At 49.0% G+C, this 26138-nt stretch overlaps 1 protein-coding gene across 1 annotated transcript; it reads left to right on the top strand.

The window, feature by feature from the left end:
- The first annotated feature begins 2669 nt into the window (after window positions 1-2669).
- On the top strand, window positions 2670-4382 carry GARIN4 (golgi associated RAB2 interactor family member 4). Its single transcript, XM_068985597.1, has one exon. It carries the CDS (start codon window positions 2670-2672, stop codon window positions 4380-4382), a length of 1713 nt encoding a protein of 570 aa, XP_068841698.1.
- Window positions 4383-26138: the final 21756 nt, after the last annotated feature.

Below are 26138 nucleotides of genomic sequence, written 5' to 3'. Positions count from 1 at the left end.
CCTGTAGGTGTCAAGGCTTCCAAACCATTTCTGCCCAGTAGAGAGATATTACCCTCCAGGAGGGCACCTAGCAGACTCTTGGAACTGGAGCTTACATTTCAGGCTACCCATCCCCCAATTCACCACGGGAGGACATGTGCTGAGAGCGAAGAGGTAGGTTTCCATGCAGGAGCTCTTTGCACAAGCATAAAGAAGAAGGGCAATGCCAAAGAATGTTCAAATTCCTGCACAATTGCACTCATCTCACACACTAGCAAAGTAATGCTCAAAATTCTCCAAGCCAGGCTTCAACAGTACTTGAACCGTGAACTTCCTGATGTTCAAGCTGGATTTAGAAAAGGCAGAGGAACCAGAGATCAAATTGCCAACATCCTTTGGATCATCAAAAAAGCAAGAGAGTTCCAGAAAAACACCTACTTCTGCTTTATTGATTAGCCAAAACCCATAACTGTGTAGATCACAACAAACTGTGGAAAATTTTTCCAGAGATGGGAATTCCAGACCACCTTACCTGCCTCCTGAGAAATCTGTATGCTGGTCAAGAAGCAACAGTTAGAATTGGACATGGAACAACAGACTGGCTCCAAATCGGGAAAGAAGTACATTATGCTGTATATTGTCACCCTGCTTATTGACTTCTATGCAGAGAACATCATGTGAAATTCTGGGCTGGATGAAGCACAGACTGGAATCAAGATGGCTGGGAGAAATATCAATAACCTCAGATATGCAGATAACACCACCCTTATGGCAGAAAGTGAAGAGGAACTAAAGAGCCTCTTGATAAAAGTGAAAGAGGAGAGTGAAAAATCTGGCTTAAAACTCAACATTCAAATAACTAAGGTCACGGCATCTGGTCCCATCAGTTCATGGCAAGTAAATGGGGAAACCATGGAAACAGTGACAGGCTTTATTTTCTTGGGCTCCAAAATCACTGCAGAGGGGGACTGCAGCCATGAGATTAAAAGACACTTGCTCCTTGGAAGAAAAGCTATGACCAAGCTAGACAGTATGTTAAAAAGCAGGGACATTGCCTAAAAAGCAGGGACATTGCCTAAAAAACCATAGTCAAAGCTATGGTTTTTCCAGTAGTCATGTATGGGTGTGAGAGTTAGACTATAAAGAAAGCTGAGTGCAGAAGAATTGATGCTTTTGAACTGTGGTGTTGGAAAAGACTCTTGAGAGTCCCTTGGCCTTCAAGGAGATCAAACCGGTCAATTCTCAAGGAAATCAGTCCTGAATATTCATTGGAAGGTCTGATGTTGAAGCTGAAAACTCAATACTTTGGCCACTTGATGTGAAGAACTGACTCACTGGAAAAGACCCTGATGCTGGGAAAGATTGAAGGCAGGAGGATAAGGGGATGACAGAGGATGAGATGGTTGGATGGCATCATTGACTCTATGGGCATGAGTTTGAGTAAGCTCTGGGAGTTGGTGATGGATAGGGAAGCCTGGCGTGCTGCAGTCCATGAGGTCGCAAAGAGTCAGAAACGACTGAGTGACTGAACTGAAAGTGGGGAGGATCTGAGGCGATCTCTCAGGTAATTCAATCCCCAAACCAGCCCATGTGATGCCTTGGGTTCTCTCCATAATATATATACACACATAGAATTATGCAAATTCTAAAAACAGGTCTTCTCGTAAAGGTAGTTAAATCAGTCCAGTGTGAATACTTTTGGTGGGCCCAAGCATTGTTTGTGAGGCTAAGTACTATAGCATTCAGAACAAAGATTCTAAACAACATTTAGAATCAGGTAGACCTGCATTCAAATACTGCCTTTTCTACCATCAGATCTAAGAGAAGGCACCTCAGTTTCTTTACCTGTGAGCTGGGAACAGTAGCAACAGTACCAAACTCAATGGACTCTTACGAGCATACGTGAAGAACGCTGCATGGGCTTGGAGAAGCAATTTTTAATGTTATTATTAAAATCACCATCAACATTTACTGAGATTTTATAAATGGACAGACTAAGGACTGAGACTGCCAATTCTACATTGTTCGATACAATTAAACCATGAGCTCGAATGCCTCAAGTGCATCCCATCCTCTGACATTCCTATAGGCTTCATCCAGTTGCCGAATTTGGGGGAGGGTAAAAGAGAACCAGACAAAACTTTCCCATTTGTAGACATTTTTATTTTGGTACGTGCCTGAGCCCCTGGCAGGGTGGACCTGTCCTCTATGCAGGGCAATGGGGTGGCCCTGCCTGGAGGGGGTGGCTGAGGGATGGGACAAAGGCATATGAGACAGTGACAGGTCACAAAGGATAGCCAGGATAAATATGGCTGCACAGGGGGTTTAGGCTGAGAAACTGGTCACTTCTTTCACTAGGAGTGCAGTTTCACAGCCTCTCGCAGAGACAAAAAGCCAGAAGCAGAAGCGAGGTGAGGCTAAGTGTGGCCTACCATACCTCTGCAACACACTTGAAGAGACTCAGCCTGGGGTCCAGGCGCCCTGCAGCATCCTCACGGCAATTACCCACACCCTTACGCCCACTCCTGCCTCTGGGAGGCTCTGTGGGGTGTGGTGGGGTTGGGGGACCTGCCGTGGAGCCGTCTGCGTGACACAGGAGACCGCGGCTCCCTCTTCTGCCAAGGAGGCCAAGGAAAGGAAGACCCAGGGGCCCGTCTCGCCAGAGCAGCTTGTCGTGATCACAGTCAGCCATGAACCGGGAGTCTCTGCTACCGTATCACACGGCCCAGAGCGGCGCCGGAGCAGGCCTGTTCAACACCACCATGGGCAAACTGCAGCGACAACTGCACAAGGGTGAGTACGATATATTCAAGTATGCCCCAATCTTCGAGAGCGACTTTATCCAAATCACCAAGAGGGGAGAAGTGATCGACGTGCACAACCGCGTCCGCATGGTGACCGTGGGCATCGCATCCACCAGCCCCCTCCTTCCCCTCCCAGACGTCATGCTACTGGCCCGGCCCGCCACCGGCTGCAACGACCACACAGGCCGTGGCCAGACCACCAAGGCCAGGAGCCGCAAGGCTGCAAAGACCTTAGAGCTCACCAGGCTCCTTCCCTTGAAGTTCGTGAGGATCTCCATTCACAACCGCGAGAAACAACAGCTGCGCCTGAAGTTTGCCACCGGTCGCTCCTGCTACCTGCATCTGTGCCCCCCGCTGGACTCGCAGGAAGACCTCTTCGCCTACTGGGAGCAGCTCATCTACCTCCTGCGGCCGCCGGTGGACAGTCAGAGCAGCACCTATGCCATTCCAGCCGGGGACATGATCTGCATGCCCGTGTTCGAGGAGGACAGGAGGAGCCCGACGGCCATGGATTTCCAAGGCCGGGGGGATCAGGACCAGGTAAGCGTCAGGAGCCTCCACGTGGGCTCCGAGGTGTCCGGGGCCACCTCTGCAGCTTTTGCCGGCGGGGAGGGCCTCCCACTGGACTTCTACAGTCCCGATCCTATGCCCGACGGGGCCATGGCAAACACCAAACCCAGGAAGCTTGATGAAGAGTCAGCAGCAGGGGCGATGATGCAGGTGGCCGCAGCAGATGCCACAGAGGGCAATCTGAACGTGACCAAGTCCCATGCCTCTGAAGAGCGGACCACGGCCATTGAAGTCACCGTCACCAAGGGCCCAGAAGGAAGCAAAAGCAACATAGCCATGGCAGGTGCTGCCAAAACCTCCCTGAGGACCAGGAAAACAGCCTTGGCTCATGGTGCCAAAAACTTGGAGTACCCTTCCAGCACATCCACCAGCCTCTCCCCAGAAGCCAGCATGACTATGTTTGGAGCGGAGGCCACCAGGAAGACCGCCAAAGGAAAAGCCAATCAGGAGGATGAGGGGACCCTCATCTCAGCCTTGCCGCAGGAAGACCAAGAGAGTGAACAGGAAGAGAGGCCCCAGAGAGTGTCCCAAGCCCGCAGGGGAAGAAGGGAGAGAAGGGAACGCCGCGAGAAGGAGCACGCTCTCAGGGGCTCACGTCCCCGCGGGTCAGCCGAAGGCCGCCACAAGACCGTGGGGGACAAGGCAATCCTGAAGACAGCCGGCCAGTCCTCAGGTGGCCGGAGAGCCACGAGGGATGACAAAAAGGAGAAAGGCCACGGCAGCCCGGGGGACAGCAAGCGGGGCACTGTGCACAAAGGCGTCAGCCACGCTCCCATCACCAAGGAGTCCAGGACCTCGCACAAATCGGCCAGGAGCTTGTCTACCGGGAGTTCACTTTCCACCAACAAGAGACTCAGCAGGATCAGCTCTTTCTTGAGGAATGTCCGTGCCAATCTCACTACGAAGACAGTGGCCTTGTCACACAATAAAGACGTGGACATCTTGGCAGAGAGTGGCCAGGGGCTGGAAATCGCTGGGAGTGTGACATCTGAGGCCACGGAGACAGTGACCGTTGCAGCTCATCAATAGGACCCAGAGCTGGAAGCTGCAAAGGGGACCAGAGCTCAGGGAAATATCCCTGGCGAGCGTATGCCAGCTTCCTTACTGCAGGTTAAATAAAAGAACCATACAACCTGAAAGTGGCCTGCAGCGTTCTCTCTGCATTTCCAGGTCCCGAAGCCCGACTGTGATGTCACAGTGGATTCTGTGATGTCAGCTGAGCCGGAGCCTGAGACTGGTCCACTCAAGGACAACCCCACCTCACACACATGCCCAGTGCCAACAGCGGTGCCCCGTCCGGCCTCCATTCCTTTCTGGCTTTGCTGCTCAGGGCTGTGGCTGAAAGTCAGACTGTGGCCTGGGAAACTCTTCTTCACTGTCTCCCTATCCTTTCTATAAATGTTTATTACCCCTGCAGGTCTGTAAACAAATTGAGAACAGAACTCCCATCCCCCCTGGCTGTTCAGTGCACGGAAATAAGGTGCAGCAGTGTTTGCTGGCAGTCAGAACAGCGAGGACTCTCATCTAGACTTAGCCATTCCCCTCCCAGGTATATACCCAGGAGGAACACACATGTTCTAAGAAACAACTATGAGCATGTTTATGGCAAAATAATCTAATAGCAAAACACTGGAAACAGCCCAAATTTCCATCAACAGGATTAATACAGTAGGATAGGAAGAGAGTGGGATATTCAATAGTGAGAAATGGAGCTATACACATTATCACAGATAACTTCTCATGATTTTTAAAGACATCAAAGAATGGGATGTAATCTACTTACAGAACCATTCAGAAATAAGATCAATGTATTGCATAAGGGGTAGGTTTCATAAAACTGTACCAAAAGTGAGGGAATAATAAACGCAAAATTCAGGACAGTTTTCTCTAGGATGGACAGGCTAGATCAAGGAGGTGGGTCCAAGTCTATCAGTGTTGCTGGGAACTGTTCTGTCTTAAGCAAGAGAGTGGGTACATAGGTGTGTTTTTCACATTGTACTATCTCTGAAGTTGGATCACTGCGGCAGTTGTGAAATTATTGCCAATGCCTTTCCCTCATGTTTTCACTTCTATATATGCACAAAAGTGATCTGTCTGAAATGCCTGGTCTCTTCACCTTGCATTTATTTAAGGTAAATTACAAGAACTCTGGTTATTAGAAAAAGAAGGAACGATATGCCTATTTTACAGATGAGAACACTGAGGCTCGGAGAAGGTAACCTGCTTCAGTCGCACAACAGGATCTTTGCAGAATAGTGATCTACCAGCCCACTCTTTTATGCAAAGTCCTGTCTGAAGTATGGCAAGGAGGCAAGTAAACAAGCCTTAGACAGAAGCAGCACAGGAACCTGAGGCACCAGCATTCTTACCACCATGTTCCAAAACCACAGAGAGGAGCATCAGTTTTACCGGATTGAGAAGTGGGGGCTGGGGACACTCTGTGAATCCGTTTTTGAACTTTAGTAAACCCACAGCTGGCCTTAACTCCAAGACTGTGCCTGGCTCCCAAGCTTCTAGCCCCTGGCATGACCTGCGTCGCAGCCATAAACAGGCTCCTGCCTGGAATTCCAGGGTCCACTCCTAAATGGAGCTGCCTCTTTCTGCAATCCAGTCCTTCTGAGCTGCTAATTAAACTCTTGAATGCTAGGCTCAGAAGGGTTTCTCCATACACAAGCTTCAGGGACATTTTTATTCCTGGGGTTCCAACACCAAATCCTTAAATCTCATATGAAGGAGATTATTTGTTAGGCGACAGCTTCCTGGACCTTCAGTCTGTGACTTCCACAGATTGCAGCGTGGGGAGTGGGGAGAGGAGAGGTCTCTTCTGTTTGCTGGGGGATAGTGGGCTCTTGGTGATGGTGGGGCCACCGATGAGAAAGGGAGACACCCTGAGACCTGCACACATGCACTGCGTTTCCTAGCAGAACAAGTTTCCTGACCCCAGGATGAGTCAAGTTTTTCTTAAGAAAGAAAGGACACACCATGCCAAAGATTAGATACAAATTGACCCTGTGAGGAAAACAACCTCAGAATCATTAACCCAGGGCTTCTGAGAAGACTAGGAGCTGCTGGAGGGGACAGAATTAATGGTTTACCCTTCACCAGCTTTCCCCTGGACTCAAGGTGGAGAAACTACAAAAAAGATCACATCCACATTCCTTTGATTTTATGATTTCCACACAGGCAAGTGCAGGTAAACACTAGTCTGGAGGAAGAAAATGCAACAAAACCATGTGCCATTAACTGTTTATTAGCTTCTTTCACGTACATGCCCCCTTCCAAAGCCCACATCTCTTCATTTTGCAGATCAGCAAAGGGGACGTTCAGGAGCATTTAAAGGACTTGTTCAAGGTGGGAGGTGATGGTGCAGAGAGCCAGCTACCTAGGTGCAACAGCTTTCGGGCAACATGCCACCCCAGTCCCATAGGGAGGTCCAGAGACGGGGAAGGAGGCCAGACAAGCTACAAGGAAATATCACAACTCTGAGCGACAGACAAGAGATGTGTGTTTGGGGGACAAGATCTATTCAGAGGAGGGGTGCTGGGGCATGGGAAGGAGCTGGGGTTTAGGGCAGGCCTCGCAGGGGCACTGGCAGCTCTGAGGATGAACAGGGCTCTGCCAGGTGGAAGAAGGATGAGGAACAAAGGTGAAGGTGGGGGAGGCTGGGAGAGAGGTGGGTAGACCATCAGGCCACGGGAAAGATTGCGGGCAAAGTACAAAGGCTTGCAACGTCACTTGTGTTGAGCAACCGCAAGTATTTCAGTGCAGCTGGTTGGAGGGCAAGAGAGGAGGGCGGTGAGGCTGGAGAATCGGGCCGCTGGGTCTTGGGGAGCCCTGGAGTACTGTCTGAGTGGCCAAGACTTCGGGGACCACTGAAAAGCCAGTGCCTGGTGAGAGTTACATCTCTCTGGCTCCAGGGTGGAAAGCAGATGGGCAGGGGGCAGTCTGGAGACAGGAAATCCTCCAGGAAGCCATTGCATTCATCCTGGCCAGAGTCAGGGAGCCTTGAACTTGGGGGGCAGAAGCGGGCAGTGTGGGCAGAAGTGGGCAGGCAGGAGGTGTTGAGGAGACAGAACGGGACAGTTTCCTAGCCCACATCCTGAAAGACAGGGAGCTCATGGTGTAGGTGTGGCCCTCATTTAAAGGAAGAGGAACTGACAAAAGCAGAGGTGACCTCCCCCTGTGGCCGCGAGCAGTAGAGGGGGTGCCCAGAAGAGAGGCTCATGGGAAAGCAGAGAGTACTGGGTTAAGATAGAAAACAACAGCTTACAGATGGCTACGGGTAAAACATCAGGATGGGCAGCCAAGAGGGATAGTGGGGCATCAGCACTTGGAGACCCCCCAAGGCTTCATCAGGGAAGAGCTGCCCACGAGTGACCTTCTCCCCTGGGTGAAGAGGCACCTCCAGAGAGCCCCTTGTGGCCACTTTCTGGTATTGCAGGCTGGCTCTTGAATGAGGGGAGCCAGGACTGAGGCTGGGTCACCGGGACACTTTCCCTTTGTACAACACAATTAGCCTAATGCCAATCCCAGCGCTGTGAGCTGGAGGAGGTGAGGGGGTCTGGGCAATGAGGGTGTGTCTCATCCAGGCAGCATGGCTCCAGGACCCTGGCAGTGGAGGGCCTGTGCTGCGGTGCTTGGTTACCTAGTCATGTCTGACTCTTTGTGACCCGATGAGCTGTAGCCCGCCAGGTCCTCTGTCCATGGGATTCTGCAGGCATGATTACTGGAGGGGGTTGTCATTCCCTTTCTCCAGGGGATCTTCCTGACCCAAGGATCGAACCCAGGTCTCCCACACTCCAGGCAGATTCTTTACTGTCTGAGCCACCAGGGAAGCCCAAGAACACTGGAGTGGGTAGCCTATCCCTTCTCCAGGGGATCTTCCCGACCCAGGAATCAACCCGGGGTCTCCTGCATTGCAGGTGGATTCTTTACCAGCTGAGCTACCAGGGAAGCCCAGTGGAGGGGCAGAGCATGAAATGGCTGAAAGACAGGTCTGAGAGGCTGGGATCTGGACTCATGGGGACAGTGAGTGACCACCAAGAACAAGGGTGGAGTTAGTGTCAGGGTCCCTCTGCAGCCTGGAAGTCATTTGAGAAATAATTATTGATCACCTACTGTGGGCAGGATAGGAAATCAGAAACCACAAGGATGTTCACAAAGACACATACACACTTATAAACACAAATCACAGTATGGTAGTGGCCTCAATGTATAGAAAGAGGCTTTATGAGAAACTATAGCACAGGGGCCTCTACTCAACATTCTGTGGCGACCTAAAGGGGACGGACATCCCCAAAAGAGGGGATATACGTATAGGTGATTTACTTTGCTGTACAGCAGAAACTAACACAACATTGTAAAGCAGGTATCAGTTCAGTCACTCAGTCGTGTCCGACTCTTTGCCACACCATGGACTGCAGCATGCCAAGCTTCCCTGTCCATCACCAACTCCCAGAGCTTGCTCAGACTCACGTCCATCAAGTCGGTGATGCCATCCAACCGTCTCATTCTCTCTCATCCCCTTCTCCTCCTGCCTTCCATCTTTCCCAGCATCAAGGCAACTGTACTCCAATAAAAAAATTAAAAAAAAAAAAAGAATGAAAGAAAGAGTCTTCATAGAGAAGGGGAGGACTTAGCAGAGAGATGACAGGCTGAACACACTGGTGGAAGGAATAGTGTGATGGAGAGAAAGAATCCTAAAGGAAATCAGTCCTGAATATTCATGCTGAAGCTGAAATTCCAATACTTTGGCCACCTGATGTGAAGAACCAGCTCATTGGAAAAGACCCTGATGCTGGGAAAGATTGAAGGCGGGAGGAGAAGGGGATGACAGAGGATGAGATGGTTGGATGGCATCACCGACTTGATGGACATGAGTTTGAGTGAACTCCGGGAGTTGGTGATGGACAGGGAAGCCTGGCATGCTGCAGTCCATGGGGTCAGAAAGAGTCAGACAGGACTGAATGATCGAACTGAACTGAGAGAGGAGGACTGAAGAAATGTTCACAGATGACAGACAAGTACAGTGTGCCCCGGGTGTGATGTGCTTGGGAGAGAGGGTGAGGTGTGGGATGAGGGTGCAGTGGGAAATGAGGCTGGAAATAGAAGTGAGGTCACAGCATAGAGGAGAACCCAGAATGTCGCTCAGCCCTTCTGAACCCCATGATATTCATGACTGCAAATGGGACCTGAAGTGCAGGGGTGAGGGCTGTGCAGAGCTGGTTTCTCCAGGAGCAGAAGGGCCATGGAAGCCCAGACTCTCCCCCTTTGCCAGTTCAGAGCATGTGAAATGAATAATGGAGGCCAATGGCTTCCCATACACTCTCTAGAGGATGTTACCCCCCACAGGTGTGCCGAGGTATTGATACCCCTCCTCCTGGGAGCATGTGGAGGACCAGGCCAGTTGGCTTCGGCCGCCAGGAGCCCCACCTGCTACCCCAGTGTGCCATTCCAATGTCGCCATCTTCTATACATGCCATGGCCTATGAAAGGCTGGGAGACACCTTTCTAGACAAGCACGCACATACATGTAAGTGATACAGCTTGAGCGTGGACTGTGAGTGCAGCAGCCAGGAGCTGCTGAGATGTACCCCCTGAAAGCTGGCCTGCTCCCCACAGCTTTGGTTGATGTTCACCATGTCACCCCTCTTTCCTCTTCCCACTGACACTGTCACATTCCCAGGACCCTGCCATAACAATAGATGCTGATTCAAGGAGAAATTAGAAAAACAGTAACAAATACACTGCTTTTCATAAAACTTCTTATAAAGCTAAATTAGCTTTTTGAAGATCTATCCTTTGCTTTGAGATCATGTCCTGCCTCCCTGTTTTTTAACATTTTATTTTGAAGTGCAGTTGAGCTTTACACAACATGAGTTTGAATTGCCCCGGTCAACTCAATTTTTTACTGAATACATACTATAGTACGACACGATCCACAGTTGGGTAAACCCGCATATATGTAACTGTGGATTCAGAGGGCTGACTGTAAAGTTATACGCGGATTTTTACCTGGAAAAGGAGAGTGGGATTCCTAACCCCTATTGTTCAAGGATCAATTTACAACATTCATACAAAAAGGTGTATCATTGTAAGCATTCCACTGGATGAGGCTTCATAAATGAACAATCCCATGAAACTAGCACCTGGTGAAGAATCAGAGCATCTCCCTAACCCTGGACATGCTACCCTGCAGTTACTCAAGGGTAACCACTACCCTAGCTTCTAACACCATAGATGAATGTCATTTGCTTTTCAACTTTACATCAGTGGAATCACATACTGTGTACTCTTTGCGTCTGGTTTCCTTCCCTTTACATCATATTTATGAGTTTTGTCCATGACTTTGCTGGCAATCATCCATTTATTTTCACTGCTATACAGTATTCCATTGTGTGACCATAATTTACTCATTCTGTGTTGATGTGAGTTATGATTAGTTTTGACCTATTGAAAATAGTGTTACTATGAACATTTATATACAGATCTTTTGGTAAAAATATAAACTTCTGTTGGGCATAAACTTAGGAATGGAATTGAATATATGCATATGTTCAGCTTTTGACTATACTGCCAAGCTATTTGCCTTCCAAAATGACTATGAAAGTAACAATTTCCACCAGAAATGTATGAAAATCCTGGTTGTTCCATATCCTTGCCAATACTGGATACTTTTTATTGCTTTCATTTTAGCCATTCGGCTGGGATATAATGCCTTTTCTCCCTTTTTCATGATAAAAATATACTTAAAAATATACAATATGGTGACCTACAGAAAACGGTAGTTTTGTTGTAATGTCCTTAATAGGCAAAATTCAAAGTTGGTTTACAAATTAATTTTGAAATTTCACACATCTCTGGACTCTTAAAAGTCTTGTTCAAACATTTAAAAAGATTTTTCTCAAAGGACTTTTCATTTTGAGGGGGTTTATCTACTACGTGTTTCTTTACAGTTGGCTGCGCTGGGTCCTCACTGCCACTTGCGGGCTTCTCTAGTTGCAGCGAGCAGGGCCCCCTCACTGTGGTGCAGCTACTCTTCTCACTGTGGTGGCCTCTCTGGCTGCAGAGCTCAGGCTCCAGGGTGTAGGGGCTTCAGCAGCTGTGACCCGCGGGCTCGGAAGTCGCAGTCTGCCGGCTCCAGAGTGCAGGCTCAGAAGCTGTGGTGCACACACTTAGCTGCTCCGTGACATGTGGCATCTTCCTAAACCAGGGGTTGAACCTGTGTCCCATGCATTGGCAGGTGGATTCTTAGCCACTGGACCACCAGGGAAGTCCGGGAGTTTGCATTTTTAAACATCTCCTATCATCTCATTCTAGTACTTTTTGCCTTATAACAAACTACCCCAAATCTTTGTGGCTTGAAACAACAGTCATTTTCTTATATCTCCCAGACTCTTCTACATGAGGAATATGGGCAGGGCTCAGCAAGGTGAATCTTCCACTTCTTGTGGCATCAAGCGAGGTTGACAAGTAGTCTGACCTGGAGAGTCAAAGGTAGCACCATTCACAAGTCTGGTGACTTGAGGGATATGCTAGAAGGTGGGACTCAGCTGGAACTGGTCAATGGGAATGCCTACCTGTGGCCTCTCCAGCATGATGGTCTCAGGCAGTCAGATGGCTTCCCTCAGATCAAGTGCCCAAGATAACCAAGTGGTGTTGGGACCTAACAAACGCCATGATAGGCTTCAGGGACTAAGGTAGGACTCACGGGCAAGGCTGAGTCATTGCCCAGTGAGGTCATCCCTGCAGATGCCAGGACTTGTCTAATCAGCATACTCCCCGTAACCTGGTTTGAGTTTATCAGGACGTAAAAGACATCCCCCTGCAGCCAATAGCCAATTAGTAAATACCAGGAACCCCCTGCAGCCAATAAAGATTAGTCAATTAGTAAATACTAGGAAACTCCTGCAGCCAATCAGCCCTTGCCAACGCTCTGTTCTAAAACCTATAAATACTGCTGCAAACCTGGGCTCGGGGCTCCTTGCTCCACTCCACTGCGTTGGATGTGGCGGGAGCCCTAGCTCAAGCTAGAAATAAAACCCCTTCATGCTTTTGCATTGCTGTGGACGTCTTATTCTCTCAGTTTTGGGGACTTGGACTCTGGGCATAACAGTGGAAGCTACTTCTGAATGAGCCTCAGAAGCAACCCAGCCTAACTTCTACTACATTCTGTGGTTACAACCAAGTCATAAGGCCAGGTCAGATTTAAAGGGAGAGCAACTAGACTCCGCCTCTTGATAAGGAAATGGGAAGCTCACAGTGAAAAAGAACAGGGGGCGGTGGCAATATCACCGGGGCCCTCTTTGGGGATTAGAGTCTGCCACTCCCACCCCACGCCCTTCCCAACAAAGTAAACCTGCCCCTCAGGCACATCCTGCCTGAGGAGCCCTGAGGCTACCGTGCTGAGACCACCTATCCCCTCCTCTTATGCTCTTCCTCCGCCCCATTTTCACTTGATTGTCTTACCCCCCTCTCTTCCTTTCCCCTTTCAGTTACTGCAACTCACTCTTGCTGGACCTTTCTTAGTCCCTTCCTCCCTATCTCTCTTCACATGCCTTCAAGCTCTTTGGCCTCTGATGGACAGATTACTGGAGCACCTAGAGCCACAGCAGGTCAAGCCCAGAAGGAGCTTGGCTAATCCTATGCGCAAACCCAGATCTCCCACATTCCAGATGAGGAAGTTGAGGCCTACAGAGGAAAGGGGCTTTCCCAAGATCCAACTTCAAGTAAATAGCAGAGTTCTGGCTAGCACAGCACAAAAGATAGCCTACAATGGGTCTCAAAGAATGGCAACACTTGCTTTCCATTTCGGACTTCCTGAAACTAAAGTCGCTGGTTTTCTGTTTCACGTTCAGTGCCTTACCATCACAATGTCCTTTTGGCCTCTTGGTTCAGGAGTGAAATCAATGCTGGCAGGTCTCTGTGCCCAGAGAGAGCTGTCCCAGCCCTGGCCTGGGTCTCAGCCTTTAGAGATGAATGCGGAAGGGGTGATCACAGACGCAGCATGTTGGGATCCACACAACCAGCCTCCCTCCAACCACTGCCTTGTACTCCAGACATAAGTAGCCCCTTTTGATTCCAAAGTCCAAGAATTCCCTGAATTCAAGAATCAACTAGCAGCCAGTTTTGAAATTTTCTAGGCCCCCAGGATCTAACTTAGGCTGACGATGACTGGAGTCAGGCTGAGGATAAATCAGAAATGACATAAAACAAGAAGACCCAACTCTTAAGGCCAGGCCCGAGAGATAGCAACTCTGTTACATTAAAGGCAATTTCCTCTGTTCACTCCAAACAAGGGGAATCTGGGGCCTGGAGTATGGATCCCAGGCAGGACCACCAGACATCCGATAGCATATTAGCAGCTGGATATTGAGAGAAGAGCAAGAGCTGGGGAAAAAAAGGGGCTGGCACACTGCTCTGGGTTCTGAATAGTAATGACACGGAGAACAGCCAGCTAGGGACTTTGTGTAACCCACCAGTCCAGTGCTTTTGGCCACAGAGAGCAGCTCTGTGAGTCGGTGAGAAACTGAGAGTGAGAATGGGTGTGCTGTCAGGGAAGTCACCTTAGGCAACACCTAATGAGCTAAGTCACTTTAGGTCAACAGTGAGTCACCCCCAAGGCCATCTGTGTGCCTGGAGCGGAGGGAGAAATGGTATCTGTGCAGTATCCTGTCAAGAAGTGTCAATCACTCAGTCGTGTCCGACTCTTTGCAACCCCGTGGACTGTAGCCCACCAGGCTTCTCCATCTATGCAATTCTGCAGGCAAGAATACTGGAGTGGGTTGCCATTTTCTTCTCCAGGGGAACTTCTCAACTCAGCAGTCAAACCCAGATCTCCCACATTCCAGGCAGATTCTTTAGTGTCTGAACCACCAAGGAAGCCCGTTGAGAAGAAAGGGATTGAACTAATTCTTTTAACTGGTACAGCCCTGGGTCGGGAAGATCCCCTGGAGAAGGAAATGGCAATCCACTCCAGTACTATTGCCTGGAAAACCCCATGGACAGAGGAGATTGGTAGGTTACAGTCCATGGGGTCGCAAAGAGTCGGACACGACTGAACGACTTCACTTCACTTCACTTCATAACCTCCTAAGGTCCGTCTAGTCAAGGCTATGGTTTTTCCTGTGGTCAGGTATGGATGTGAGAGTTGGACTGTGAAGAAGGCTGAGTGCCGAAGAATTGATGCTTTTGACCTATGGTGTTGGAGAAGACTCTTGAGTGTCTCTTGGACTGCAAGGAGATCCAACCAGTCCATTCTGAAGGAGATCAGCCCTGGGATTTCTTTGGAAGGAATGATGCTAAAGCTGAAACTCCAGTACTTTGGCCACCTCATGCGAAGAGTTGACTCATTGGAAAAGACTCTGATGCTGGGAAGGATTGGGGGCAGGAGGAGAAGGGGACAACCGAGGATGAGATGGCTGGATGGCATCACGGACTCGATGGACGTGAGTCTGAGTGAACTCTGGGAGTTGGTGATGGACAGGGAGGCCTGGTGTGCTGCGATTCATGGGGTCTCAAAGAGTCGGACACGACTGAGTGACTGAAATGAACTGAACTGAACTGAACTGATAACCTCCTTTAGAGAGGTGGCCAGTCTTACTGTTTCTGGGTCCCCAGGTACAGCACAGAGCTTGGCTCATAAGAAGGGCTCCAGGAATGTTTGTTATAAAGATTTACAGTCACCAGTCCATTCATTTATTGTTGTTTCTTAGTCACCCAGTCATGTCCAACTCTTTGCAGCATGCCAGGCTTCCATGTCCATCACCATCTACCAGAGGTTGGTCAAACTCATGTCCATTGAGTTGGTGATGACATCCAACCATCTCATCCTCTGTTGTCCCCTTCTCCTCCTGCCTTCAATCTTTGCCAGCATCAGGGTTTTTTTCCAGTGATTCATCTCTTCGCGTCAGGTGGCCAAAGTATTGGAGCTTCAGCTTCAGCATCAGTCCTTCCAATGAATATTCAGGGCTGATCTCCTGTAGGATGGACTGGTTTGACCTCCTTGCAGTCCAAGAGACTCTCAAGAGTCTTCTCCAACACCATAGCTTAAAATCGTTCGTTATTTTCCTGCATCCAAGCACAACAGTGACCTTCCATAGTCCCTCCACCAGTCCTCCCAGCAGCTCTCTGCCAACTCTCACTGATGGGAGGCCCAGGACATAGACAGACACCACTAATATTGTGGTGTCTCCCTGCGATGCCAGACCCTCCCCAGGGGCCCTCTACTAAGAGTGGTCAGCACGAGTCATGGAGGGTCCCGTGTCTTTCTTTTTTGCTGGGGTCCCTTTCTCCAGTCCATGTCTCCTTCCTGCCAAACAAATAAAGGAACAGCTTCCTTTCCTCCATACCCACCTCCTGGAGAGAGAAAAAGGGAACCACCATCAGCTAACAGTGTCATTTCCAAGCCCGTGGTTGACCAGAGCCCGTGCCTGGCCCGCGTCCACACGGCCTGCTGCTGTGGCTGGGTAAGAACTTTTAGGAGCAGCTGCTGCCCTGGGCATAGGGCCAAAAAACTGGGAACCCACTCCATGTTTCCCTCCAAGTTCTGCAATCTTTTTCGTTGCCTCTTACTTGGGGCTTCCTCATATAATAGTGGTAAGATCGCTCGAGTCCTTCCTCTCCAGCAGCTGCTGTTCGAAGGACTCTAGGGATTATTGTGTTTAGTTCTTTACCACAACTCTATGAAGTAGACAATATTATTCCCCTTTTTCAGATGAAGAAACTGAAGCACAGATGAGTTCAAATAACTTACCCAGGACCCCCAGTGGTGGAGCCAGGCTTAAATCCCCAGGGGTCTGACCCTGGACTCCACCATGGGCTAACTCCATGGACTGTATGGCCTTAGAAGATACCAGACCCGCCACTGTGGAGTGGCCAGCCTAGAGCCAGCAGTCAATGAGCTCTGTGGCTTAGAACCATCCCTGGTGCTTAGAACAGTGGGTACTACACCAGGGACCAGCCTCCCCCGGGCTTTGGGAACACTTCATCTCCCTCGTTCCTCTGCCACAGGCAGCACCCTTCATGCAGTCTCAGGAATGTTGGGGCCCCTGGGGAAGTGAGTGGGTGGGGTAGCATGTTCCTTCTAGAAAAATAACCCCAAATCCTGTCCTGCTGTCATCTGCATTTTCAGGCTGTGACACCTCTGACACTCAAGGGATGACTTTCCAGACCCCAGCAAGAAACCCTAGTCCAACGAGAAGATTCTTGAGAGTCCCTTGGGCTGCAAAGAGATCCAACCAGCCAATCCTAAAGGAAATCAGTCCTGAGTATTCATTGCAAGGACTGATGCTGAAGCTAAAATGCCAATACTTTGCCCACCTGATGCAAAGAACTGATTCATTGGAAAATACCCTGATGCTGGGAAAGACCAAAGATGGGAGGAGAAGGGGATGACAGAAGATGAGATGGTTGGATGGCATCACTGACTCGATAGACATGAGTTTGAGTAAGCTCCACGAGTTGGTGATGGACAGGGAGGCCTGGCGTGCTGCAGTCCATGGGGTCACAAAGAGTCGGACATAACTGAGCGACTGAACTGAACTGAACACCTTTCTGGCAAGAGAGGAGGGAAATGGTCCCTGGGAAAGCCGCCCAGCCTCATGCTCTTAGGACCGTTCATTTGCTACATAACAAATGTCTGCTGTGCACCATTCTGACTGGCCGGGCAGTACTTGCCACCAACCTGCCTGCGTTCACTCACCCACTCTTGCTCCTTCTTCCTCTCCTCTTCGTCCCCTCCCCGTGGACGGCTCCATCTCCACTGAGAAGCTCTGTCTCTCTGCTCCCAACTCCTGCCCACAGCTTCATTCCCTTCTGCCTTTACTCATATCCGAGAATCCCTCCTCCCACTGGCCAGCCACCCCCATTATGTGACTTGAATCCCCTCCCTTGGATGCCAACACATTTGAGGATGAAGCTTCAAGGTCCAGGAAACAAGAAAAACACTGATAGAGCTCTCAGTGGGCCCAAGATGGGGATCTGCAGACCTGCAAGATGCCAGAACTTCCTGCTAAAAGTCAGGGCTGCTGCACTCTCTCAGGGGAGGTGGCTGCCTTTGCACTCCTCCACTCCAGAGCAGGAGTCCTTCTGCATTGATTCCCTGGGTTGCTTTCGGTGGCATGCTAATTTATGCAAACCGAATGCAAATGAATATAGAAAGCTATGTGACCCTGGATTTACTGGAAATCAGCGGCTCCCTGACGAGAAGACAGAAGACTGTAGGGAAATTTTGGAATCCACTTCCCAAGAGAAAATTAAAAATAGAGTGTTCTGAGTTGGGGTTTGGGGAGGGGTGCGGCTGGAAGTCATTCGGAGGAAGGAGCAGTCTGGGTTCTATGTCGTTACTAAGTGACCCAGCAAAAGTCAGAGGAAGAGAAAGCATCTAGCTGCCAAGCCTTCCCCGCCTCTCCTCTCTTGGCTGCGAGCTCTGGTTCAGCCCCATGCCCTGCCAAAACCACTCGATGCTGGAGGGCAGGGCACGCAGGGCATTGCAGCAGCTTTGAAATGAGGCACTATTTACATCCCACTCCCCCTGACAACACTGATATTCTCCTCTCTTCTTGCATCTCCCACGTTGACCGTCTTCTACTTGTCCTCGTTGGGTACGGCTGGTCAAGTGAACAGAATGTTCTGGAATCTGGCCAGGCAGCAGTCTGGATGTTCCTATAATAAAGGCCTCAGAGGATAGCTCTGGGATAGGTCAACTCAGGCACAAAGCCTTAGGTACCTCATTTACAGGGAGAGGGAGACCCCTCCAAGAAAGGACAGGAGAGAATGAAGTGGCCCCAGAAGCAACAGCTTCCATTCTTCTGCCCCTAGGCTGGGATGTGCTGAGTAAGTCCAAAAGGTAGAAACCGGCGTCTTGAAGATTTCAAGAAAAGATTTTTTTCCAAAATCTTTCCACCAGTCTGCTAAGCTTCATGAGAATGTTTTCCCGTATATTAACATAACTGTTTGATGCTGCATTAGAAGTCATTCCCTTCTGGTTCTTTCCTCCAGGTAATCAGAGTACAGATGCTTCTGGTTGTGAAGGTAATACTCCAGCAAACTCTCGACACATGTTGTGAAAAGACCTTAAAACAAACTTCCCCAAGATTCAGGGACCACCTCACTGCTTCCCTGAAAGGAGATAACCCAAACTGAACCCGCCACTCCAGGAGAGAGGAGCTGTGTTTTCTGTGTGCCCCTAACTAGGTAGGAAGTTTGCTGAAGGCCAGCTTTCAACCATTCAGTATTTGGGGTTCCTCAGAGAAAAGAAAACATGCTCTTCCATATATTTCAAAGGGAAGGGCACGCTGTGTATCAAGTCTTCAGCTGTCCCAGGGGACATGTATCACTCCCATTGTACAGATGAGGAAACTAAGGCTGAAAGTTCAAGGCATTTGTCTAAGGTCACACAGCTGATAAATGGTTTTGGCAGAACTTTCTACTGCTCATGGGTATCCATTTGCTCTTTTTCTTTCTAGGTATGTCTTAAACTATTTCCTTGGTCATCTTGTAATTAGGCTGATCACATCACTGAATTCTGGCCAGTGAAAGAGGGACAGAAATGATTTTGCCACTTCTGGTCCTTGGTCTATTCATGCCCTTTCCCATCACTGTCTGGATGACCCAGGGCACTGGGAAGCTGTGAAAATGGGAGGAATTTGCTCCCTGCGTGACTACATGGAGCAGAGCACCCTTCGCCCTGCCCTCTGACTTGGGCGAGGTAAACATTTGCTGTGTTGATCCACTGAGAGCTTAGTTTGTCCTGACACTACGGGGAAGGTTAAGATCTGAAGCCCAGTCCAGCAGATTCTAAAGACTCTCCGCTCTCATTAAGCCATACTGCCACAAGTCCTGCAGAAATAACAAAAATCCAACTATAAAATATTACCTAATCCCATAGTCCACCTCTCTCCCGCCATGTTTCCCCCACTACCAAGAGCAAGATTCCTGTTTTGTTTGTTTATTATTAGTCAACACTTTGCTTGTTATTATTCTTGTTTGTTTATTATTCAACTGTATCAGGTCTTGGCTGTGGCAGGTGGGATCTTTTGTTGCAGCCCGTGGACCCTCTGGTTGTGGCAAGTGGGGCCTTAGTTCCTTGACCCGGGACCAAACCCGAGTCCCCTGCCTTGCAAAATAGATTCTCAACCACTGGACCACCAGCGGAAGTCCCAAGAACTAGATTCTTAAAGACTTTAGCCGAAACTGGGTAAGCCAGTACAATAAATCAAGCAGGGAATTGACAAATATTTGTTGGCGACGTACTACCTGCCAAGCCGAGACACAATTATTGAGGTCATGAGCTCTGCCCTCTGCGCTCCTGGATGGGAGTGGGTCAGAGGACAGGGTGGGAGGTAGGCATAAGCCGATTTGTTTTTTAGCAATGATGAGGTTAATGAATCCTTCTCCCTTTGCATTAATGAGCTGCCTGGGGAGTGTCTGATTTCATATTTGAGAATAGACTTTCAACTGAGAAACATCTTTCAAATTTGAAATACATTATTTTCCTGAAGTTTCACATCTTACAGATGGGCAGACTGAGACTCAGAGAAGCTTAGGTAGGGCCCCAGGCCACAGCGGCAGCAGTTAAATTTGAACTCAGCTTTGTCTGATTCCAAAGTCCTTGCTCATTGCACTCTGCCTGTGTTTCTTAAGCTGGGCCGCTCTTCAGAATCACCAGGGGACTAGTTCAAATACAGATTCCTGGGCTTGGTGCCAGACTCCCAAGTCACTGACCCTGGGCTGGCCTTAGCATTCTCTCTTCACACGCACATCCCAGACAAAAGCGAAGACCAGCCAAGCTGGGGACCAGTCCTCTGTGCCTTGCAATGGGGAAGACCAAGAGGGTACATGGATGCCTAGGGAGTGGCGTGAAGGAAACAGACAAGGGCCTTCTACGGCTTCGTCCAGGGCTGGCCCTGCTCACAGTCGAGATCCTGGCCAAGAGACAGGAGAACAATGAGCGAAATCAGGAAAAGGCTGTTCTTCTCGGCCATTCTCCCTGCACCTCCGCCGCGGGGAGGGGGCATCTCGCCTGTGGGACGCTGCTGCACAGTCATCTCTAGACCTATTTTTTTTTTTAACTTCACCAGGGATGAAGAAAGAAAGGTCTGTGAAGGTTCAGAAAATGCTATTCATTCTCCTGATTCAGAAAACTGCCTTGATTTAGTGCTCATTGCATCCAAGACTGTGCTCTGAGAGGTGCTGGAATGAAACGACTGCCACGCCATCGTGGACGCTGTTTCATGGAGAAAGGAGCCAAAAACGGCAGGCAGGTATTGTCTAGCTGTGAGGAACTGAATTGTTGCTTGAAGAAACACTGTAGCATATTTACATACATCAATAGGCACTACAGGAGCTCTACTGCCATTTTTCGAGAGCTTAGTTTGTACAGGTTCGCAATCCCCTATCCAGAGGTTGACCCTATCATTTACCATCCAAACTGGGCAGTTGTAAAAGTGAAACCTGGGAGAGCTGTTAAAAATTTCACCAGGACAAGGGTAAACCAGGATGTCCCAAGCACACTGGAATGTATCCAAAACCCTGAGGCCAAATGGGTTTCAGATTGAGACTTTTCAAACATTTTATAGATAATACTGTACATCTCTGTGTCCATGTGTGTGTGTATCACCTGCGTTTGAGTGTACATGCTAAGTCGCTTCAGTTGGGTCCAACTCTTTGCTACCCTATGAACTGTAGCCCGCCAGGCTCCACTGTCCATGGGATTCTCAGGCAAGAATTCTGGACCACCGGTCGTTGATAGAGGGCATCCATTCTGATTAGTTAAAATCCATGTTGTAAACACTTTGAAAACTACTTCTGGTGTGAAACTTCTAGGAAGTCTCTTTAAAGAGATGAGTGTGCTCTTCTCTCCTCTTCCCTCCTGCCTGGAGTGTGGGCATAATGGTTGGGCCATGAGTATCCACTCCGCTTTGGACCACAAAGCTGAAGGCCACACTCTGGAAATGATGAACCAGATAGTTGGAAGGATCTTGGGTTTGGATAACTCCCTGGATGGCCTACCACTGGAATTTTTATGTGAGAGAATAAAATCTTATTGACTTGTCACAATTTCTTTATATTTTCTTGTTCAGTCACTAAGTCATGTCAGACTCTTTGTGATCCCATGGACTGCAGCATGCCAGGATTCCCTGTCCTTCACTATTTCCCACAGTTTGCTCAAGTTCATGCCCATCAAGTTAATGATGCTATATAACCAGCTCATCCTCTGCCAGCCTCGTCTCCTTTTGCCTCTGATCTTTTCCAGAATCAGAGTCTTTTCCAATGAGTTGGCTCTTTGCATCAGGTGGCTGAAGTATTGGAGCTTCAGCTTCAACATCAGTCCTTCCACTGAATATTCAGGGTTGATTTCCTTTAGGATTGACTGCTTTGACCTTCTTGCAGTCCAAGGAACTCTCCAGAATCTTCTCTGCACCACAATTCAAAAGCATCAATTCTTTGGCTGTCAACCTTCCTATGGTTCTGCTCTCACAATCGTACATGACTACTGGAAAAACCATAGCTTTGATTATATGGACCTTTGTCAGCAAAGTGATGTCTTTGCTTTTCAATACGCTGTCTAAGTTTACCATAGCTTTCCTTCCAAGGAGCAAGCATCTTATAATTTCATGGCTCCTCTGTCCATGGAATTCTCCAGACAAGAATAGAGCCATCCCCTTCTCCAGGGGATCCTCCCAATGCAGGGATCAAACCCAGGTCTCCCTCACTGCAGGCAGATTCTTTACTGTCCAAATCACCAGGGAAGCCCAGCTTTCAGAGAGGCTTTTTAATCCCTGTATCTTAGCTGGGCTGTCTGGTTTTGTGTTGACTGTGCAACCTGCAACTCCTCTTTCCTATTGGATGAGCATCTCCCATTGTACAAGGTCTTGGTAAATGGCTGCTTTGGAGACTGAACAGGCCAGGTGGTCCTTCTCTGTACCCAGCTGTCCCGGTTGAATCCCAGCCTGATTCAATATGATCCTTTGGCTAAGACTTCGGTTTTGAACAAGTGATGCAAAGTGCAGAGGTGCTAGAATTCTTTCCCAGTGATGAGGGGTCCAAACTAGGCCATTCTGGCCTAGAAGCACTTATTTCAAAAGTCTTCTGCTATTTTCAGCCTATTTCCTCAAGGCCCCACCATACACTTTGCTCCCAATAAATTCCCCTTTTGATTACGACAACCAGACAATTGTTTCTTGCTGCTGAAAGCCTTCCTCCAGTTGTGACAGGCTACAACCATCAGTAGCCCACCAAAGAGCTGCTCCAACCCTCTCTTGCTAACAGAATCCCAAATTTTCATTTGTTTATCCACCAGGCTCAAGTGGACAAATCATGATTGGTCAGTCCCATTCCTTTGTCCAGTGATTGGTTTAAGATTAGACCAAGGACCTAGGTCTGACCAGGGAACCAAGAAGAAGTTGCCAGTAGCTTCTGAGAAAGATTTTCCTCACTGACTGCATCCTTACCCCTTTTCTTCCTGCTTGAGAAGCTGCTACATTGAATCCACTGCAGCCGTCTGTCTTAACACCATGAGGGAAGACAGTGGCAGCCATGAAGAAGACAGGGACAGAAGGTGGAAGAGCTTGAGTCCTCGATGATCTCTCAGAAACATCACCCCAGTCCCAGAACCACCTCATCTGATCTGCTGGTTTGTCTTGATGAATGAGTCCCATCATTTAGTTCTTTAGTCCAAAATTTTTTTTATTTGCAACCAAAGCATCCTGATATACTGATTCACCGAATTTCATTGTTTTCGAAATTATTAATCACATGTTGTTGAAGTTAGAAGAAAACCTGGGCAATCAACTAGCTTTGAGTTGCTTTGAGCTGCTTTGTGATAGAAGAACCTGGAGCAGATGTACAGGCAGAACCAGAAGGAGAAGCCGGGCCACCTGAGTGTTACCCCTCGGCAGGTGCCCAGCACCCCAAGGAGACTGAGTGTTCATGGCAGGACAGTGGTGGGAGCATCTTTTCTGTAACATCTTACAGGAAAACCCACATGAAGTTTCTGGCCAACCTGATAATTAGTTTTGTGAGCACAAACTTAAAGCAATTATATTTAAAATTAATGACTTTAAAAGGATTGAATACTAAATCAGATTCTCAGGATTTTTTTTCCCCTTTGTTCAGTTTTGTAGTTTTTACTCTCAGAAAATAAAATTCTCAAAATCATATAGCTCCTTGTTTTGCGTTTGAGTGATTCATTCCTGTTTTACCTACTTTCTGATCAGTTGTGTATTTGTTGTGTAATAAACCACCTAGAACTTACTGTCTTAGAAAAAACAAAAAAAGCTTACTAGCTACAGTGCAGGGTTGAACCGCGTTACCTTCCATTCTCTGACTCAAATTCCCAGCTTCTTATTTTCTAATCAAGACTTCTTTTCTGGTTGAGTCACAGGCAGAACTTTGAAGCAAAATCGGGACGTCAGGTGCAGAGGAGGGGACAGGTCAGGGGAGCCACTTTGGGGGTCACTGTTCTTTGCTGGAAACAGAGAAACAGGGAAGAAAGGCTCAAGGCAGCTGGGGACAAGAAAGCACTTGCTATTCCTACATCCTTGCGTTTATCACCCAGTATCCCCACACTGGGCTTCTCGACTCTCTTTTCATCTTCTCAAAGAAAAGAAACTCAAGAAAACACTTAAGCTGAAGCCAATTGATCTCTGCCCCATCCAGGACAATTCTCTGGCCACAACTGTCAGTGGTACCCTTCTCTTGGTCTCCCAGAACTACTTTCCATGCCTCCTCCTTCCTCATCCCACATTCCAGCAGGAGTCAAGTCCAGTCCTCAAACTTATCCTTCATTAGGCCTTTCCTGAGATGCCCCCTGAGACTTTATTTTCTTGGGCTCCAAAATCACTGCAGATGGTGACTTCAGCCAACCTAGACAGCATAATAAAAAGCAAAGTCGTTACTTTGTCAACAAAAGTCCACCTAGCCAAAGGTATGGTTTTTCCAGTGGTCATGTATGGATGTGAAAGTTGGACCATGAAGAAAGCTGAGCACCAAAGAACTGATGCTTTTGAACTGTGGTGTTGGAGAAGACTCTTGAGAGTCCCTTGGACTGCAAGGAGATCCCACCAGTCCATCCTAAAGGAGATCAGCCCTGGGTGTTCATTGGCAGGACTGATGTTGAAGCTGAAGCTCCCATACTTTGGCCACCTGATGTGAAGAACTGACTCATTAGGCAAGACCCTGATGCTGGGAAAGATTGAGGGCAGGAGGAGAAGGGGACGACAGAGGATGAGAAGGTTGGATGGCATCACCAACTCAATGGACATGGGTTTGAGCCAACTCTGGTAGCTGGTGATGCACAGGGAAGCCTGGTGTGCTGCAGTCCATGGGGTCACAAAGAGTCGCACACAACTGAGCAACTGAACTGAACTGAAACCCCCCCACCCCAAGAAAGGAAGTGAGCTTTGAGAGCCTGGAGGAAAGCTCCAACTCATCAACCCCCACCCTCACTCAGAACCTGAGTGGGGCAGATGGTGGGGGGTTGCCCACCTTCAGTCTCTCCCCCTTCAAATCTGTCTCCCTCACCTGGGCCTGTGTTCCCAGGGCCCAGCACATCCTGGGTTCCTGAAAAGTGTTTGCAGAATGGATTTATGCAAATTCATTGAAACATGCAAATTAATTCATTGCAAATGAATGAATAAATGAAGGAAGGAGCATGGAGCAGAGCAGAGAGCGCTGGATGGAAGAGCCTCCAGTCTCTCTGGCTGGCAGGGCAGTGAGTCACACAGCTCTCCACACCTCTAAGGCAGCGCTCTGAAAACCATTAGCAGGCCATTAGCTCTGACTCAGGCCCAGCTGGCAGGGAGCAGGTTTTAGTTACTCAGCTGCAGGGTTCACACACGGGGTGCCCATCCCTTGGACCAACAGCCTCGCCTCCTGAACCCAGCACCTCCGGCCAGACCCAGTCTCAGGCCTCCTGCCATTGTCCTGTTTGGGCAAAGCCACAGGGTAGAAGCTCCTGGCAGGCGGGGCCTTTGTCTCACGGCCTGTGTATCCCCAGGAACAGGCTCACCAAAGGGGTTATTAGTGCTCATTAGGTGCCAGCAGCTTGAACACACAGATGTCTTTCAGGCCACACAGTGGTTCTATGAGGCGGGTCCTCCTCAGCCCTTTGCAGATGAGGAAACCAAAGCAGGCGAAGAAGCTGTGACTTCTTTAAGGCCGCGCAGCTATTTTGGTAGCAGAGGCCCAGGGCTGGGTTTAGATCCCATCTTTTCGCTTTCAAGGCCTGTTCCTTCCAGCAACCAAAAAGACTCAAAAGCATCTGGGGCCTGGAGGAGAGAACTCTGGCATCCCAGAGTCCGGGCCATTAGTACCCCTTCCCTGACCCACACTGAGTGGGGGAGGGGTCACCATTGAGGGTCCCGTGGTTGGGTCCCTGCAGCATCTAGGGGCCCCGGATGGGGAAGGGAGGACTCTTTCTGAGACCTGAAGGGCCTGTATGGGGTGTGACAGCCAAGGGTGGTCCTCCTGGTTCTATCCCAAACCCTGAGGACTTCCTCCTTTGCTGAGAGTCTTGGGCCCAGAGTAAAGAGCCGGGGGTCAGGACACAAGCCACACTCTGGAAGGAATGAGTATCCTGGGTGTGAGAAGAGAGTCAGAGGCAAAGAACCCAGCAAGGGTGAGATGATTCAGCACTTGACCCCAGAGCAGGACGATTGATTAAGAGAGTGCGCTCGTGATGGGAATTCAGACAGGACAGAAGCCATCCAAGGGCAAGGCATAAGGCAGGTTCCCAAGGGACCACCCGAGAGTGCGCTTAAAAGGCCCCTGTCACAGTCAGCT

Source organism: Capricornis sumatraensis, chromosome 14 (genome assembly GCF_032405125.1).
Source record: "Capricornis sumatraensis isolate serow.1 chromosome 14, serow.2, whole genome shotgun sequence".
Lineage (NCBI taxonomy): Eukaryota > Metazoa > Chordata > Mammalia > Artiodactyla > Bovidae > Capricornis > Capricornis sumatraensis.
Note: the sequence above shows the minus strand (reverse complement) of the source record. Positions and strands in the feature narration are given on the sequence as shown.